General features: G+C 42.4%; 1 protein-coding gene across 7 annotated transcripts in view; it reads left to right on the top strand.

Annotated features, from left to right (window-relative positions):
• Positions 1-1,120: 1,120 nt before the first annotated feature.
• Positions 1,121-20,127, top strand: part of rptor (regulatory associated protein of MTOR, complex 1) — a 263,688-nt gene continuing 244,681 nt past the window's right edge. For all 7 annotated transcript variants that reach the window (XM_037764856.1, XM_037764854.1, XM_037764852.1 and 4 more), the window contains exons 1-2: positions 1,121-1,557; positions 4,959-5,133. In XM_037764856.1, the coding sequence (XP_037620784.1) occupies positions 4,966-5,133 (168 nt within the window). In that variant the 5' untranslated portion in view covers positions 1,121-1,557; positions 4,959-4,965. The remainder of the gene's footprint in view (positions 1,558-4,958; positions 5,134-20,127) is intronic.

The following is a 20,127-nucleotide window of genomic DNA, read 5'->3' as shown; positions in this document are numbered from 1 at the left end:
CGCCAGAGCAGCCTAACGAGATTCTCAGGTAATTTAGCTGAGCCTTCAAAATAAAAGCCCTACTACATTTACCGAATGAAAGAATGTTTAGAAGAAGTAAACAAATTATACAAATTATGTAGCAACATACTGGCAACAATTACACAAACATTGCACACATGTACTCAACATAAGAGAAACAAGATATATAATGTGAATTTAAAGGGACTATTTGTAACTTTCAGAAATGCTTCTTAACAGCGACACCTGTGGCCGTGAAATCAACGAAAGTCAGCGTCGGGCTCGCGCTTGCTCACTCTCAATATACCTGAACGAGCATCACTCAAAACAGTGAGGCGACACAAGTCAGCTAAAACCACAATATCACTCTATATTTCAGCTGCTTGGCAGTAATGTTAGCTGACCAGACGAAGGTCTCTCCATGAACATGATTTAGATCTGATCCTAGTGTTGGCTTTTCCTGCCTAAGTGCAGGCTGAGGCAGCGGGGCTCTCCAGCGTGTCTCCTCTGCTCTCTCCGCCCGCAGCCGGAGAGAGCAGAGGAGACACCGGCACCCGGTCGGTAACGAGAAGACAACGTAAATCTCTGTAGAGCTCTGTCACTTCACACGACACGGAAAACCTCTGGTTGTCTGGAGGAGCTGCAGCAGTTATTTCTGCACAAACGTCCCCTGTACATTCACTAGATATTCTCAGAGCTAAACTAACTCTTCTGCAGTGTGTAGTGAGCTGAGCTGTCTGAGTGAAGGCGAGCAGGCAGAGGAGGAGGGTACAGCGGCTACACGCGAACGCGCATATGCGAGCGCGCATGTGTGACGACCCGCTACATTTATGCGCGTACAAAGTTACAAATAGTCCCTTTAAATAAATAAAAATAATAAAAGAAAAAAGGATTGGGATAATTAAACTTTCAATAATATAAAATTATAAAAAGGAAATAAATATGTTATTCTTCTTTAAAGGGTTCGCTGTACAGTTTGACAGTTGTATGATGTCAGTGTTGATGAGTAGTTTCAGTAGAGTTAGCAATATGTGAGTGTATATGTTGGTGTGTGACCGGAACACGGCGGTGACGTCACATGACAGCCTGGTCGCCCCAACAGTGCATTGTGGGTGCAACCCAAGATGGCTGCGCCCTTGCAGTAGTGCTGAAGAAGCCTCTCGGAGAGATTGTCGGGATTGTTTGTGATTTCCGTGAAAAGCATCTCACCGAATCAGCTCCCGGCTCGCTGGTTGGTAGAAGAAGAGCTCACGATCCCAGTCCTCGCTCCGTGTGTCCGCTGCTCCGCGTGGCTGTGGCAGACTGTCCGCGTGAAGATGGGCCTCGTCTCGAGCCGCTTCCCGTAGCGAGGAGCCGCGGGGAGACGAGCCGCAGCCGCACTTTCTCCTGCAAACACGCACCCGTGCACCTCGGCTTCCACGGGTTCGACATCCTCTACCGGCTGTGGACGCTGCCCTACCACTTCGTGACCCGGATAGTCTGTGCCACCGTGTCTGTGCTCGTCCGGAGACGGAGAGCTTCACCAGCCCGGGATCACCAGCATCCCACCGCTCCAAGGTCTGATCATCTGCTCTTCTCTGCCACCACTAGCGCCATGTCTGCTCATCTGCTCTCTTTCACTCATCTCCCTGCTCGTGTTGGTTCTCTTTAAATAGCTCTAGTCCCTCCTGCAGGCTGACAGCTGACAGCTGACTGGGAGGCAGAGCCAGCTTTAGCTAGCACTGAGCTAGCACTGAGCTAGCACTGAGCTAGCACTGAGCTAGCTGGCCGGTGTATCTGCTAACTGTCCCGCCGGCTGCTCGCTAGCTGTGAAGTGAAGCTAAACCCAGCCGGGCCGAGCCGGGCCGTGTTAACGTGTATCAACATCAACACATAGCCCAACTAGCCCCTCATCAGTGGCTCGAGCAGCGTTCACGTGGCTAGCTTGAGCCCCATCATGACATCATCCAGGTGCTCCTCTGTCTGTGCCAGTAGTAGACAGTGGGATGGTAACCTGGATACACTGCAGCAGTGGAAACGGGAAGCCTTCAGTGTTATTGTACAGAATACAGCGAAACTATGAGCACTACTCCTGATTAGTTTGAATGTAATTACAGAACTAGTATGCACGTAATTACTGCATTAGTTTGCATATACGTATTGCACTAGTATGAATGCAATTATTACACTAGAATACATGTAACTATGACATGAGAATACATGTAATTATTGCACCAGTATGCATGCAATTATTGCACTAGAATAAATGTAATTATTGCACTAGTATGCTTATAATTATTGCTAGAATACATGTAATTATTGCATTTGTATACATGTAATTATTACACCAGAATACAGGTAATTATTGCACCAGAATAAATGTAATTATTGCACAAGAATCCAGCTAGTTATTGCACTAGAATAAATGTAATATCTAGTATGCAAGTAATTACTGCACCAGATTACATGTAGAATTAATGTAAATATAGCACAAGTATGAATGCAATTATTGCACTAGAAGACCTGCAATTATTGCACAAGATCCAGTAGGTTTGCCCTCGAAAAACAGTCATCATATTGCACGTGAGGGCTCATTCAATGAATTCAGAGTGCGGCCCGCTCCAGATGTGAGTGTGTTTGGTTTCAGTTGTTGTGATTTTCATTCAAGCAGGAGATCACAGCAGTGCATTAAACACGACTCATAACCATCATCATATGAACTGAGGCAACTCTTTTGGCTTAAGGTCATGAACGGGAAAACTCCACAGCCAGTGTGGTTTTTCAAATTTCAGTATCGGTGTCAAAAATGTATTGAATTCGACACCAACTTGCCGACTGGCATCTTTTTATTCTTACAGCCGCTAAGTAAGCACATCACTGCAATTACGTTATCTGTACACGTTATTAGGTGGAAGGATTTCAAAGTTCACAGTTGTATGCTTTGATGAAGAATTACACATTTGGGCAGTACAGATTGCCAATCTAGTCACGTCAGGGAGCAGCTTCCCCTACTTTCTCGACCCCTTGATCTTGTCATATGCCAACTGTGTGTCCTTCCTGCAGGTCAGAATGCAAATCCCCCCCCCACTCTCTTCCTTCCCTGTTGTTTCCATTTGTAATTACATTCTGATCTGATCATTTGATCACTGCTATTTACATACTGCCTAATCACTGCTTAGGTTTACTGCTCTGTGTCTGTAAGTTCACCAGTGTGCCTACCGGCATGCTTCATTAAACTCACACCACCATAGCAAACATCTGAACTGCACTCAAGCGATTTTCTTCAGCAGCTTGAAACATCACGACTGCACAAAAAGTTGGGATAGAAGTTACGTGCCAATGCGATACCTATATTTTAATGATAAATTATTTTTTTCATTAAAGGGACTCGATTAATCAGAAATTGCTTGTTAACAGTGACACCTGTGGCAGTTAAGTCAACGACAGTCAGTGTCCTGTTGCTCACAGTTGTGCTCGCACTACGTAGATGAGAGCGAGCATTGGTCAAAACAGTGAGGCGACACAGAAGACTGAACGTGATCGACAGGCATCATGTTGATTAACGTTAGCAACATTCGCAGCTAAAACCACAATCACTCTATATTTCTCCTGCTTGGCAGTAATGTTAGTTTACCAAACAAAGGTCCCTCCATGAATCAAAGGCCCGGTCGATGTTGATCCTAGTGTTAACTTTTCCTGCTTCAGCCTCCCGACCGTGGTCAGAAGGAAGAGGGGAGACACCATAGTTTTGGTCTCCTGGGCCGGAGTCAACCGCCGTCAGCAGGGAGACGAGACACATTTCTGCACAAACTTCAAATTACTATGTACATTCACTTGATATTCTCAAAACTAAACTAACTCTTCTGCTCCACTGCTCGCTCGTTTTCTCACACACTCGCTGCCGCTCTCTCTTTCTCTTACTTCACCACTCACTTCCCACAAGCACACACACTCCCACAACACTAGTTCTCCCCCGACGTCGGTCACATTCCTGTTTTCAAGACGGGCTTCACTAGATATATCTTTGTTTTTTTTGTGCTTCCGTGGAGTTTGTGTTGGAGTCTGAGTTGTGATGGGGTTGGTAGTTTGTTGGCGGTTAGCGAACTCCATTTCTAACCAAACCTTAGCTACGGCAAAGGCACTCGCGAGTGTGCATGACGTCACATCCGATGCATTTTCGGGTTCTTCACATTAAAAGAAGTCTACAGGCTGATGGAGGAAACCCAGAAAGTTGCAGAAGGTCTAATTTTTTAGGTTAGGTTACAACCTGTCCAAACATTGTCAATAAAAAAATATTTCTACGTTTAAAAAGTTACATCTAGTCCCTTTAAGACAAGAAGCCTAATTTGTGAAATGCTATACGTCGTCTAGACACAAGCAGAACTTTGCCCACATAAACTAGCCTATTGGCAAAATGTTGATTTAAATCGGGAACTATCGGATCAAAGAAAAATTAAACAAGACTACCACAGTAACCTGACCAGGTACTGTAGGGTCTTGATATTGTTTTATTTCATTTCAGAGATTTTGGTTGGTACCAAAAAAATATTGAGATGTGATACCCAGCCCTCATGTTGTGTTTTTACTCTCTAACATTTTAAGTTTGACCCACCACTTCATTTAAGTGACTGTATTTGTGTCTCTTGTCAGTGGGTCCCTGTAGCGTGGCTAAACAGATTCTTTCGGTCTGCCAATATTACGCAATGTCTTCCTCTTGCCTGATGGTTTGGTTTTAGCATAAACATGCTTCTCAGGTGACAAGAGATCCAAGAGATGTTGCTTTTCTGAAATGTTTTATTTTAAAGGTTATGTTAAGTGGTAAGTGACTAATATGTTAGCCATTTTCACTGTTGTGAGAGTAGAGTGCCAGCTGCAGTTAAAATGATCTTGATGTTTGTTAGTTTCCCACCACAACTGCACAGCATTAAGCGACAGAAATTCATCAAATGTGTGTTACTAACCAGAGCTCTCCCCTATAGGGCCCTGATGAAAATGGACTCGGATTTGCTTCATTCGCCGGCCGTGGGCCTTGCGGAGGAAGAGGAGGCCGACATGAATGACTGGAAGCTTCCCCTGGCCTTCATGAAGAAACGGCACTCGGAGAAGATTGAGGGCTCCAAGGCTTTAGCGCAGAGCTGGAGGATGAAGGACAGGGTAACATTTCTTTTTTCATCTATGTCTGGATTACTTCAGCAGGTTAAGGATGCTCCCTGTGCTGAGCTGTTGGTTGAGTTCGTAGAGACTCTTTCTCCTGTAGCTCTGTCAACAGACTGCACGCAGACTTGTTGAGGGAATAAACTCATGCAGACTTGTGTAATAGTTGCATTTATATTTTCAAATGTCTCTGAGGGGACCATGTTAATTTTCATAGGTGGAACTCAGGGATGCTCATTTTGAAAAATATTCTTAACCGATAACCGACCCTCGTTAACCGATTTACTAACCGTTAACCGACACGATTTGTGCCTCGTACCAGCTGCAGGAGCACAACAGATATTGATTGACAGGAGTCTCCAGTTCACCGTCTGGGAGCGTTAACTTAGCAGCTACGATGCTGCGTGTAGTGTCGCGGACATGCAGCCACTTTCCCAGTAAAAGTCTCCACCGCACATTTAGTTTAGTTTAGCAGGTTGTCAGCTGTGTGTCTGCCCGGTGGAACTTTAGTGAGTGACCAACAAACAGTGTGTGTATTTGTGCTACGTTAGCAGCGCTAGCATTGCCGGAGGCTTCGTGCTCGCCGCCGCACACGTAGTCTGCGTAACTTTAGCGAGTTTCCAACAGACCATGTGTGTGTGTTGGCGGTTCTTTGTGGCGTTCTAGCTGTGAACGTAGGTGTAGCAGTGTGTGTACAGCTTATTTGTCGGTGAATAAATGCTACCAAACTACAACTCCTCCGCTCCACTCAAGCGAGCCAGAGACTGGAGCTGACTTCCTGTATCTTACAACTCCGGCTCCGTCTCTTAAGGTGGGCTGTTAAGGTGGACCAGCTTTTCTCCTTAAAGAGACGAGCCGCTCCTCTGAGCCGCTCAGCTTTTGAGTTCATTATTAACATTTCTTTTAACCGATAGCGTTAATCTGTTAAATTGCTTTATGTCGGTTAGCGGTTAAACGGTTAATTATGGACATCCCTAGTGGAACTAGTGGAACAGGTAATCTGGGACAGTTGATTATAATTAAGTGATTCAAGATTGTTTAATTGGCCACCCACAAAGCCACTTCTCAAAATTTCAATCCATTAAATGCATCAATACTACACGCTGTGCTTCGAGGGGACATCAGTCTTTAAACAGCCAGGACACAGCGGCAAATCACTGGCTCCCCTCATTTTTATTATCGTGCCAATTCATTTCATTCTGCTGGGGGCTACCCATGCTACGCTCTGACAGGGGAACCTCAAAGCTTTGCCTCATGAATGGCCACAGTGTGTTTCAGCTCTCATAAAGCTGCCGTTTGATCCACTGCAGTTCTACCAACCATTCTTTCATTGCCTGCCTCATGGCTACAGAGCCATTATAATGATGGCAAATGCTACATTGTCATACATAACCCTCACAAACTCTACACCTATTGTAGAAATCCACCCAAATGAAAATTGAACACCTCGCTGCAGTTAGGACATCAGTGGAATTACACCGCAGTGCCTGCCAGCCTCAAGCTTCAGGGAAATGTTTAATAAGACGGCATCATTAAATGTGACTCTGGTATTGATTTAAAAGAGGTAATAGGAGCCGGCTGAAATGGGCATTTCTATCAGAAAGTCATGCAAAATCAATTTTGGAACATTTTTCATTGCTCAGAGCATTTTCAGGCCATAGACCCTCATTTGTACACTTGTAAGAAGAATGTGTCCTCACATTTCTGTGCTCTGAGAGCTGCGACTAAAGAGAGCTTTTTGCATTTTATGAAGGAAGAATTTGGCTTTGAATGTAACTCTGGCTTGGGGTTAAATCCATCTTTTAAGAAGGCAGTAATTGCAAAATGACAGATTTGAAAACAATATTTTCAAAAGTTATCTTTTGCCAAAATTTGATTTTAAAAAATCGCTTTGCTTACTGTATCGCAATATATCGCAATATAATGAATGGTTGCCCCTGTATCATGATACGCATCGTATCACCAGATTATTGCCAACACACAGCCCTACTCATATTCACATTTGTAGACTAAATCATCAGGTTGGCAGCAGATTGATGTTGCTCCAGAAACACACATGGTTCTGAGACATCTGTTGTCAGCACCCAAGATCCATTTTCCACTGATATACCAACAACTTGCTTTTCGCCACCTCATTTGAATGGACCTCCCACCTGTGCACCGCGCAACATCACCACACAGACGGGCAGAAGCGAATTTCAAGGTCAAGAAAATACGAAAACGGTTGGAACGCTGGTTTGCACTGGTTGTTGCGTCGCCACAGAAATAGGGCCCAGAATGTTACTCTGCAACTTCGTACATTTTCTTTGCTCATGGGTGATGATCACATAACTGCTTTGGATGATTTAAGGCGATGAGCACGGCGTCTTTCGCAGTTAGGATATAGAGCGAGTTGGTATGCTAACAGCTAATCCTGGTGAGAGAAGCGTGCAGCGCGGGGCTTATGAGCGGCCTGTAAATGATGTCTTGCACTGTGGGAAACCAGAGGGCTTGCTCTTGTACAAACACACGCATGCACACGCACGCACACACACACACACACACACTCACTCACTCACTCACTCACTCACTCACTCACTCACTCACTCACTTCGAGTTGTCTCTGAATGAACACCGGAGGAGAGAGGGAAGCTGTACAATTCCAAGGCCCATTGTAGTGCTGGGCAGTATGACTAAAAATCTGTATCACGGTATTATTATTTTTGTATGACTGGGCCTTTAGTGGCTTTTTCTACTGTCAGCAGTATATAGAATATTAAAACATGTTAATGTCATCATGTATATACTGAAGGCTTTGATTACTATTGGGTTTGCTGACACACAGCTGACAACCTGCTAAACTAAACTAAATGTGCGGTGGAGACTTTTACTGGGAAAGTGGCTGCACATCTGCTAAGTTAACGCTCCCAGACGGTGAACTGGAGACTCCCGTCAACCAATATCTGTTGTGCTCCTGCAGCTGGTACACCGCTGCATGCGAGGCACAAATCTTGTCTGTTAACGGTTAATAATGGGTTAATGAGGGTCGGTTATTGGTTAAGAACATTTTTCAAAATGAGCATCCCTACACAACATTATACAATCTATGAAGGAATCAGAATGCATGACACAGTTGCAGAATGTAAACAGCTTTTTATTGTGCAAATTGCAACATAGTAAAACAATGTATTGCGGAGGGAATAGATATGCTCCTTTTTAAAACCAAAAACTTCCAGAAAGCAGACAGCTCCCCTCTTGGGCACAAGTTCCTCTGGTGCATGTCTTCATCCTCCATCTTTCAGCAGCGACGGAGCCTCTCCCAGCTGGTAACAGACCCTTATGCTACCTGGCTAGCTAGCAGCTGTATACCCAGCATGAACTTATGCACAATTATTAGTATTACAAATTGTTTATGTGTCACAGATTGTTGTGTGCCATGATGTTTTACCCTGTTGAAAAGAGTTACTTGTGGGTTATTAATTGTTGTTCTAACCTTGAGTGAGAAAAGTACGCTGTGTGTTTGTCCCACTCTGAGTGCAGCAGGATTGTGTGTACCCTTGCTGCACCTGCCAAGTCGAATCATGATAGCAGTTTTCCGATAAACTGCATGAATAGCTATCAGTGTTGTACAGGAAGGTCAGGGCTACCTTCAGATGACAAGCGGCTCCTTTAAGGAGTAAAAGTCTGTCAAGAGTTCATGGAGTATTGTTTCTGGCAGTAAAATAAATTAAGATCTCTAATTATTATGTTTCCTTTATTGAGCTGTCAAACCGGCAGCGTGAAATGAAAGTGGTCAGCTTGACAGGGAGTGAATGAGTGGGATTAGGTTTGCATTGATCTGGCATGGTTTTCATTTGGTTCCCATCAAGAAACTAAAAAATGACACATTCGGTCAACAGATCGGAGGTAATCTCTTGATTTTAGGCTTATTGTCATTGTCAAACTCACAGTGAACGTAGAACACGATGCCTGTATGTTGATAGTAAACCAACATGAACCTCGACCTGATAAGATAATGGTTGCCGCACAGGCTCTGACCATTATTGATCCACAGGTGGTCCACTGGTTTTCAGTGCAGTAGCTCACAAACATCAACTGACATTGTAGGTTGCAACAAAGTCAAAAGTTGGAATAGGAAAAATCAACCTGTGTTTCTTTATGTTGACGTCTGTGGCAACAAAGCGTGCTTTTTGTTTTTAATATTAATTAATGATAAAATGAATAACTCGTGTCGGCTTTTATAGAAAATGTCTGAAATGGGCAAAAGTAGACATTTTTCATAGCAGACATTTTGCTTTGTCATTCCAAGAGTATTACTAATAACATTAATGATGACAATGTTCTATTCAAGTGTCCCAGTAAGCCACCACAGTGAGCCAGCATGCAAAACAACAGAGGTCTATACTACGAAGCAGGATTTGGTGTTAGCGAGGTAACTTCAGGGTTAACCCTTCAGAGTTTTCCGTCCTACGAAGGTGGATCACTTCTTACCGGGGTAGATCTCCATGGTAACTGATGCTGAACAGCTAACCTGCTCCGGAGCAGGTTATGTTCCAGTTAAGAGATCAACTCATATAAAATCCCCGCCTACTGACCAATCAAAGCTCTGTGCGGTGATCGTATGATAATATTACACAAATATGAAGAAGTTACCGTCATAATCAGACTAAAAACAACACAGTTTAAACTGACAGATGCAGGAAGGGCAGCTGGCTGTGTGCTGTGGGTGTTTACCGCTTTGAATTATGTTTTAATATTTATTTTTTTACTTGTTCACAAGTCCGTTTCACACCGCCGGAGGTGGGGACGCACCTGAAAGAAGGTTGAAATAGTCATACACGCCTAATGCTTCATAATGGGCATCATGAGGTGTAACCCATCCATCCATAATATTTCTTATACCTATTTAAATCTAGACGACTATATCTGACTTTTGAGTGTTCTGTTAAATTAATAAATCTGTTAATTTACGCGTTCATATATCGGGAGTTTTTTTCTTTTGCCAGCTGTTCTTCCTGCATTTGGCAGCTTCAACTGTGTTACTTTTAGTCTGATTAAGTGTTTAACTTCTTCGTATTTGTCTAATATAGTTTATTCTTCTTTTACAAAATCTGCTGCTCTGCCTGTCTGTCTGCAAATCTGTGGACTTGTCCATGGCTGTGATTGGTCAGATGCTGCAAACCCCGCCCCGTTCATGTGAACGCGCTCACAGCCAGACGGAGAAACCCTGGGTTGATTTACCGAGTTGATAACCAGCGTCGTAGGACCGTTTAGCGGGATCTCGGTTGTTAGGGTTAGTTAAACCAGATAACGAGAAGATACCTGGGTATGTTGAACTCTCTTCGTAGTACAGGCCTCTGATCAGTTAACAACACAAAACAATGACAGATATTGATCCAGAAACCCTCACAGGTACTGCATTTAGCATAAAACAATATGCTCAAATCATAACATGGCAAACTGCAGCCCAACAGGCAACAACAGCTGTCAGTGTGTCAGTGTGTTGACTTGACTATGACTTGCCCCAAACTGCATGTGATTATCATAAAGTGGGCATGTCTGTAAAGGGGAGACTCGTGGGTACCCATAGAACCCATTTACATTCACATATCTGGAGGTCAAAGGTCAAGGGACCCCTTTGAAAATGGCCATGACAGTTTCTCCTCACCAAAATTTGGCACAAGTTTGGAGCGTTATTTAGCCTCCTTCACAACAAGCTAGTATGTCATGGTTGGTACCGATGGATTCATTAGCTTTTGATACCAGTATCATTACTGTAGCTTTAAAACTACAAACTAAAAATCGCAAGTTGTGTTAATGCGCTGAAGAAATTAGTGGCTTTAAAACAGATTTGCGTTAACGCGTTATGGCATTAACTTTGACAGCCCTAGTTTAATCATTATTTAGAATAACAGATCTGCCTCAAAGCTGGATGTTGACCTACCTTGCATGCACATGAACTTTTCTCTCCCTACCTATTATCCTTCACATTCCCCAGTGGAGCTGTTGGACCTGCTGTATGACGTCAGAGTGGCTTGACGCAAACTCTTTATTTCTAACTCTGTAGTCTCTTCATAAACCCTGCCAGTGTCCTGTATCCCTCCAATGACCCATTTGTCCCGGCCCGATATCCTGCCAGACATAGAAAGGACGTCATCCAGGCTTGTTTTTAGGACTATGGGAGCTGTTCAGCTTGTTCAGCTTGTTGAGCGTGAAGGTGGATCAGAATTGATTTTACTTGCCAATAGCAAATGGAAAGGAATATTCCCTTGTTGCTATTTTTTGGAGACAGGGTGATGTGTTATAGGACAGGGGAGGATGCTCAGAGAATAGAATAAACATGTGAGCATGAGCAACAGGCAGAAGGACGTACAGTACAGTCTGATCTGAGTGGCAGCGGGAGGTTTGTCTAACTAACACTACCAGTGAAGAGGTTTTAAACACCCTGTTTTTTAGCATGTTTGATGTAATTAGTCTTAACAGACAGTATACTGACATACATGGTGTAGGGTCACTCACCTCTCCAGTGCTCCTGCCTTTAATTAAGAGTCCTCTCCTCTCAAAACAAAGAGCATGCAGATAAAACCACTGTGGCAAATGAAAGCTTATCTTACAAAGAAATTGCCAATAAAAATACGTATCTCAGATATAGTCTAAATAAGCTAAAACATATAGACACTAGAAACATTCTGATAATAAAAATAAATAATGATAATTGTTTTTAAATCTTTCTCAATTAATGTATAGCTTTTTTCTTTAATTGGATATGATATAAGATGTTCTGAAGCCGGATTGAGTGGACAACATTCAATTTCACTCGTGCTGGGCTAAGCCGTGGGCAACAGTAGCCGTGTTTCCTAACTCTGTCATGGACAGGAAACGTTATCGTATTGCGGTAACATGCGGTCAAGCCAGTCGTCGCTCTCATCTCCATGGTGAAACCAGCCGACGCTACAACTGTAGAGCACCCATATACTGACATTTATGTTCTCTGCATTCAAACGGCCCCGATGGAGCTGACCATGGATGGATAAAGCGAACGGAGCTGACGGGAGAGCTAGAGACCACCTTGGAGAAGTTAGAGGAAGTAGACATGTGGGACTACGTCCGGTTTTCAAAATAAGGTGTTAACAAAGAGAACTGTATATACAAAATACATCTATGGAAATAAGATTGATTGGATTGGATTGACATTGTGAGGGAAATGTCTTTTAATAAATAATGCCTGACAATGACTGATATATTTGACTTCAGGACATCTCTGACTACATACATGCTGAAAATCCAACATTTTTACGGTATTAATTTACATATTTTCCAAAGTAAAAGCCCCTAGAAGTGTATAATTCAACTTTTTCCCATGGTGTTAAAAAAGTTAACAAAAAAAGCAATAAATCGCAATATTGAATCGCAATACATATCCAATCGGCACCCAAGTATCTTGATAGTATCGATCGGGAGATGAATTGTCCCATCCCTACTTATCAACATGGAAGTGGGCAAATATGCTGCTTTATGCAAATGTTTGTATATATTTATTATTGGAAATCAATTAACACAAAACACTGACAATTATTGTCCTCACAGGTACTGCATTTAGCATAAAACAATATGCTCCAATCATAACATGGCAAACTGCAGCCCAACAGGCAACAACAGCTGTCAGTGTGTCAGTGTGCTGACTTGACTATGACTTGCCCCAAACTGCATGTGATTATCATAAAGTGGGCATGTCTGTAAAGGGGAGACTCGTGGGTACCCATAGAACCCATTTACATTCACTGATCTGGAGGTCAGAGGTCAAGGGACCCCTTTGAAAATGGACATGATAGTTTTCCATCAATCCATCCATCTGCATGATAGTTTTTCCTCGCCAAAATTAAGCGGAACTTTGGAGCGTTATTTAACCTCTTGACATGGTTATTTCCAATGGAATCCTTAGGTTTTCTTTGATGCCAGTATGTTCAATCTTACTTTAAAACTGAGCTCGCTACAACCTAAAAATTGCAAGTTGCGTTAAAGAATTTAGTGGCGTTGAAACGAATTTGCGTTTCACACGTTATTATGGCGTTAACTTTGACAGCCCTAGTCTATTTATATACGTTCTTACTGGCAGTGGAGTGTTCCTTTTTTCTCTATCAGACACACAACAAAGCTTCACTTAAACTATGTCACAATATGTTGTTTCTCATCAGTGGCCTAGTTGTTGCTTTTATCTTCCCCGATGCCCACAGCACTGTTGTAATTAACACAGTGACAGCACATTGTTGTTGAAACACTTAGTTACAGCAGAATGTTGAATAGTTAAAGCAGCTTGTAGCTGTGTGAAAATGGCCTGTGGGTGTTTGTAGAACAATGTTCTTTCCTGAGATTTTAAAATTGTACATATCCGGTCATTTGCCATTTATGTGAACTTCCTTTTGGATTTACAAATGGCTCAAAGGCAGTCTAGCTTTGGTCTTTTATTGTTACGAGGACAGCTGGGATTTTAACTCTATTCAAATATTGAATGTAACTTGACTTATTGTTTATTATCAGGTGGACATCATACAATATATTATTGGAGTCGGAGCAGACCACTGTGGCTGGCGATGGTAGCCAGATGACCTGTAAATTGCACACATGCGTTGCCTGCTGGGATTTTCGACTTAGGAATAATTAAATCAATAACTCATCAATATCCAAGCCCATTGTAATAATGTGGAAATGAGACAGGCGGTCTGTGCAGCTTTATTGTCTGCATCATTAGTTGAATTCAATCAATGTACACAGTTCATCAGGCAGAATATAGACTTTCAGCCACAGAGGCATGAAAACAAAATGTGTTTGTTTAAAGCAACAATGTGTAGCATTAAGCAGATGGATTGGCAGAAATGGAATATAATATTATTAATAGGGGTGTCACGATTTAAAATCTAAATCGTGACACCCCTAATTATTAAGTATGTTTTCTTTAGTGTATAATCACCTGAAAATAAGAATCGTTGTTTTCGTTACCTTATAATGAGCCATTTATATCTACATAGGGAGCGGTTCCGCCATGGATGTATAAAGAGATCTGTTTACAGCGTCGGAGGCTCGCGTTCACTCCTATGAGAGTATCTCAGTGGTGCATGAAGCCAAAATGGCTCGACTGTTGAGTAATAAAGTACCTGGATCATCCGGCGATCTTCTGTTTCTATCGGGCCCATGGAGCAGGAGCAGTAGCGTTTCATTTAACTCCACCTCCCAGCCCTGAGTCCAGGCTCGGTCTGGGTCTCATTCACATGAACAGAGGAAGGGAAATAACTCTGGATTCAGCTATTAGTGCATTTTTACAACTTTTAGGACCTAATGATTTAAATAAGGATTATTCAAGTGTTCGTACTGGTAATTTGATTTTAACTCCAAAAAAATTATCCGCTGAGTTACAGACGTCTCTTTCCCAGAGTCTATGGGAAAAAGTCATTTTGGGCCCAATGCATCACGTGACGGTCACAGAAGTTGTAGTACCGCCGTTTGGCCACTACGAAAATCGGCATCAAAGCCTGGCGCTCTTCCTGGAGGCTCGAGTTCCTTTCCACGGAGCCTGCAGCCATGTTTCTACAGTAGCCCAGAACGGACAAACCAAACACTGGCTCTAAAGAGGGCCATTCATGTTTTCATGTTTTCACGTCGGTCACCGTAGTTCTTCTACACGCTGGGTACATGGGAGAATCAGCTGGTTACAATCTGAACCTCACCACTAGATGCCACCAGATGCTACACACGGCTCCTTTAAACCAAAAGCTCCAGTTTACAGACCACCGGTTAGCAAGCTATCACCTTGCGGAAGTCTGGCCTTGACCTGTGTGCAAATGGGAGGCTCAATGTGTTAATGTGCTTTTAACATATTTTTGTACTCATGTGGGATTTCTGGATGTTTAAGAATGTCATGTATCCGAGTAAAGAACGTGTGTTTTTTTTTAGAGGCCATTAGTTGAATGGAAATGGCTGAGTTTGTATCATCTCTCATTCCCTCTTTGTATCAGCGTAATTAGGGGAAGGATAATGCGGATGTTTTTTTTATTGAGAATGAAGATTAATGTTCAGTAGCACTCTGTGTCCTCTAGTAGAGATGGATGTGGAGACTTTGGTGAGTGAACAGTGTCTACTCTCTGGCTCGTAGAAAGTGTCAAACCACTTGTATCACACACTGATGCTTTTATTGTACATTTTCATTTTAGACATTGTCCTAGTTGAGGCCTTTTTTGGAGCTTTTTTTTAAATACAGTTCTATTTCTTCATGGCCAAGGTGAACAGAACTAGCACATACAGTAAGTTTGTCACCTTTAATCCATCACTTGATTTCTTTCCACCAGGCTTCGTTTTTAGATTCGATGAGAAAAGTTGCCGCGAGCACAGGGAAGATGTTTAAGATGCTCTTAAATCATCATCATCTTCAATCATCTCAAAGCATCTTAAACATCTCTGACGGAGCAATCACAGTGAATGTGTTGCTCATTTGCAAAGGTTTTGGAGGTGATGTCATTATGAATTTTAATGTGTGAGAAAGCAGTAGTGTGGTGCCTGAGAAGCAGTTGTCCCTCCATGTATAAATAAAGGTTAAAATTAGGGAAGCTCATTTTGAAACATTTTCTAAACCGATAACCGACCCTCGTTAACCGATTATTACTCGTTAACCGACAAGATTTGTGCCTCGCGCCAGCTGCAGGAGCACAACAGATATTGGTTGACGGGAGTCTCCAGTTCACCGTCTGCGAGTGTTAACTTAGCAGCTACGATGCTGCGTGTAGTGTCCACCGCAAAAGTCTCCACCGCACATTTAGTTTAGTGTAGCAGGTTGTCAGCTGTGTGTCTGCCCGGCAGAACGATACTTTGTCTGCCCGGCATAACTTTACTGAGCGTCCAACAAACAGTGTGTGTATTTGTGCTACGTTAGCAGCTCTAGCATTGCCGGAGGCTTCTTGCTCGCTGCCGCACACGTAGTCTGCGTAACTTTAACGAGTTTCCAACAGACCGTGTGTGTGTGTTGGTGGTGAGTGTGAGGTTGTTGGTGGCGTTCTAGCTGTGAACGTAGGTGTAGCAGTGTGTGTACACTTTATTTGTCGGTGAATAAATGCTACGAAACTACAACTCCTCCGCTCCGCTCAAGCGAGCCAGAGACCAGAGACGACTTCCTGTATCCTGCAAATCCGTCTCCGTCTCTTAAGGTGGGCTGTTAAGGTGGACCAGCTTTTTCTCCTTAAAGAGACGAGCCGCTCCTCTGAGCCGCTCAGCTTTTGAGTTCATTATTAACATTTCTTTTAACTGTTTTAACTGATAGCGTTAATCAGTTAAAATGCTTAATGTCGGTTAGCGGTTAAATGGTTAATTATGGACATCCCCAGTTAAAATGCTTGTTCAGACTGAATTAAACTAGTACAGTAAGTGTGCAGTATATCTACAGTATAGCCTTAGTGTCTACTTAAGACACACACACACACACACACACACATCCATTGGTGCTTCTCGTGGGAACGTGACAACAGTCGGAATTTTCTTCTTTTTCTGTTCTTTTACATCTGCAAATACCTATTCAGCTAACGGCCTCAGTATGCTTCAAACAAAGTGCTTGTCGACTTTTCAAAGCTCCCTTCCCGTCAGTGGGAGGCGTTGTTTGACAATTTCTGTAACTTCAAAACCGATAATGTGACAATCACACCCACTCTACGTAGCGATTGGTAGAGAGTGCGGAAGTGAGAAAGTTTGAACTTCTTTCTTAAGCTCTCTTTTTTTTCATTCTTCACACAATTTATTCTCGCTTTTGTACCACACATGGAAGCCTTTGACAGGACGGACTTTCTGAAAGTGTCCCCATTTGTACGATTCATTGTGTGTATTACAAGGACCGGTGCTTAATGTGGAAAAAAAATAAGTGACTGTACTCCCCTTATTCACATGTTATCAGTACCGATATCTTATTCCTATTTATTTATTCATTCTTTAAGCATGTTATACTGTGTCAGTCATAATCAGCTGTGGATTTATTGCTATTATTATACTTGGGCCATGCATCTACAACAAGTATGTAGTAGATGCATAGCCCAATTATAATAACTGCCATCATTGAGACCTAATAGATAAAAAAACTAGGGAGGATTTCAAAACCAAAGCGAGGGGGCTGGGGGTCCCCCCCATAAAAGTGAGAGTTTCAGAGACTTGGTTTCCATCATACTGGTGACTTTTAAAGAATGAAAATAACAAAATAATAAGTGCACAGTAGCAGCATTTTTATGTTAAAAAGGCTTACTTTTAATTTTACTTTTAATTCCCAGGAAAGAAAACTGAATAATTCGCCCCTCTGGCGTGAACTTGTGTGAATCTCTGCTATAAACTAATATTCATCAGTTTCCATTCATTCATTTTTTGCCCCTGCTAGAGTATTTCTTTCTCTTCATTTCATTTCGTACTCTCCATTTCTCTCTCTGTCTCTCACTCACTGAAGGCCCTTTCAGACACAACGAGACAACGGCACTACTGCGCTCCGAACCCTTTGACGGCTGTTCGCTGCATCAAGCAAAGCCCAACTTCAGGCGCTGCACACTGATTTGATGTGCGGCGAGCGCAGCTCAAACTGTTGTGTCGTGAGCATCCACCGGGAAGTGACATTCGGTATAGCTGTATTGTCGTCCGGGTGGAAACAGTAGAGCTTACAGACGCTGTACAGTGCCAGAAAAAGGTTGAGATAACGAAAACGAAAAAAAGGTGTGAAAAATTGCCTTAAATCGGGAGAAATGCAGGAGAATTGTGACCCGGGAGGAAACCGAGAGAGAGCGATGAAAAACGGGAGGGTTGGCAAGTATGATCTTCTCTAGTAGGCCTATAATACGCCAATAATATTCACACTGGAACACTATAGGGTTAAGGTGGTGTGTTTGTATATAGTGTTAATACCTAAAGAGCTTTCCTGTGTTATGTGTAGTATCTCTCTATGATATATTATAGGATGTCTAGAGCCAGGAATCAACAGCAGACAGACAGACAGGCAGGTGTGCAGAGCTGAGGTGTGTGAGCTTCATTCAGGTTTTAGGAGCAGTGAAGATACTACTGTATGAGATATTGGGTTTGGATCCTCCTCCAAGAAAATGTAAAGGTTTTTGACTTAAAACTATGCAATTTTAAATTTTTTGGACCATTATGATTACTAGTTAAATGACTATTTTATTATTTACGCATGCTTTTTTCCAAAGCGAAGTACATCTGAATTATTAATTACATTTATTCATTTATTAATTAATCATATTTGTTCACAACTAAAGAAAGTTATGACGACCAGTTCCCTAATTATTTTACAAAAAGGACGTTAACATTGTACCGATAAATTACAGCACCCTCGTTGAGCACACTGAACCCTTCATTAAACTCCTGCTGATGACTCTGGAACTTGCATTCATCCTCTTTGGCAAAATATTCCAATTACCATTTTTTTTTTTAGATATGCAAAAACCACTCTTTCAGGTTGTTTCTGTCATCCGCAGCGTCCAATACCTGACCTGTTGCTGCCAGCTACCTACGACACGCCCAGAGGAAATCGATGCTCTCCACCATTTTAATAACCTTCATTTATTGCGGGCCTAACAAATGGAATAATCAGGGGGTATTGATCGAGGCAGCGAGCGGTTCTGGGGGCATTATGGGAGTCTTAAAAGGGCGTTGAGGGAAAAGTCTGAAAATTCCCCCGGAGTCCCGTGCAGTTATTAATGAGTGGAGGATGGCGACCAATTATATGCACAGGCTCAAACAGGAAGACATGCACACACGCACACGCATGCACACGCACGCACACGCACACATACATACATGTCTCCCTCCTTGTCCCCAGTCCGTCTCATTCTCTCTTTCAGTTCCATTACTTTTTGTTATCACAGCAAAGGGACCGACTGTGTGAAAGAGCAAAGTGTTGTTAAAGCACATACTCCTTCATTCTTCTAATGCTCTCCTTTTGCTCTCCTCCTCCTCTACCTTCTTTCTTCTCCTCACACAGATTAATTGATTATTGGAAATCCAGCAGAGCTGTTTTAAAATCAAATTTTGTTTAGGCTTTCCTCTCAGAGTAATGCTAACAGCCCATTTGATTAATAGACACGGGGGTCAAAAGGTGCTTTGTTCACAGTGGGAACCCTGGCTTTGCTCTCCTTCTACTCCCTCTTCTTATCACTGTCTTTAACATTCCTCTTACTTTTGATTACAGTCCTATCGTCTCTGTGGGCCTTTTCTAGGGCTGCAATTGATCATTTCATTGCTGATTAATCTATCAACTAATTGATTCAAATATTGAATCGGGATTAATCTTATGATTGTCCGTAGTTAATCGTGATTACTCGCAAATTAATCTATTTAAAATGTATCTTAAAGTGAGATTTGTCAAATATTTAATACTCTTATCAACATGGGTGCGGGCAAATATGCAGCTTTGTGCAAATGTATGTATATATTTATTATTAAAAATCAATTAACAACACAAAACAATGACAGATATTGTCCAGAAACCCTCACAGGTACTGCATTTAACATAAAACAATATGCTCAAATCATAACATGGCAAACTGCAGCCCAACAGGCAACAACAGCTGTCAGTGTGTTGACTTGACTATGACTTGCCCCAAACTGCATGTGATTATCATAAAGAGGGCATGTCTGTAAAGGGGAGACTCGTGGGTACCCATTTACATTCACATATCAGAGGTCAGAGGTCAAGGGACCCTTTTGAAAATGGCCATGAAAGTTTTTCCTCACCAAAATTTAGCGTAAGTTTGGAGATTTATGTGACCTCCTTCACAACAAGCTAGTATGGCATGGTTGGTACCGATGGATTCCTTTCTAGCTTTAAAAGTGAGCCAGCTACAACCTCTGAATGATCAGTTGCGTTAATGGGTTTAGAAATGAGTGGCGTTAAAACAAATTTGTGTTGACGCGTTACCTTTGACAACCCTAGTTGCCACATTGGCCAGCTGATCTCACAGTTAAAGTTACTACAAGGAACTCTTAACTGGT

The sequence above is a fragment of the Sebastes umbrosus genome, chromosome 3 (genome assembly GCF_015220745.1).
Source record: "Sebastes umbrosus isolate fSebUmb1 chromosome 3, fSebUmb1.pri, whole genome shotgun sequence".
Lineage (NCBI taxonomy): Eukaryota > Metazoa > Chordata > Actinopteri > Perciformes > Sebastidae > Sebastes > Sebastes umbrosus.
This window is presented reverse-complemented; position numbering and strand designations above follow the sequence as displayed.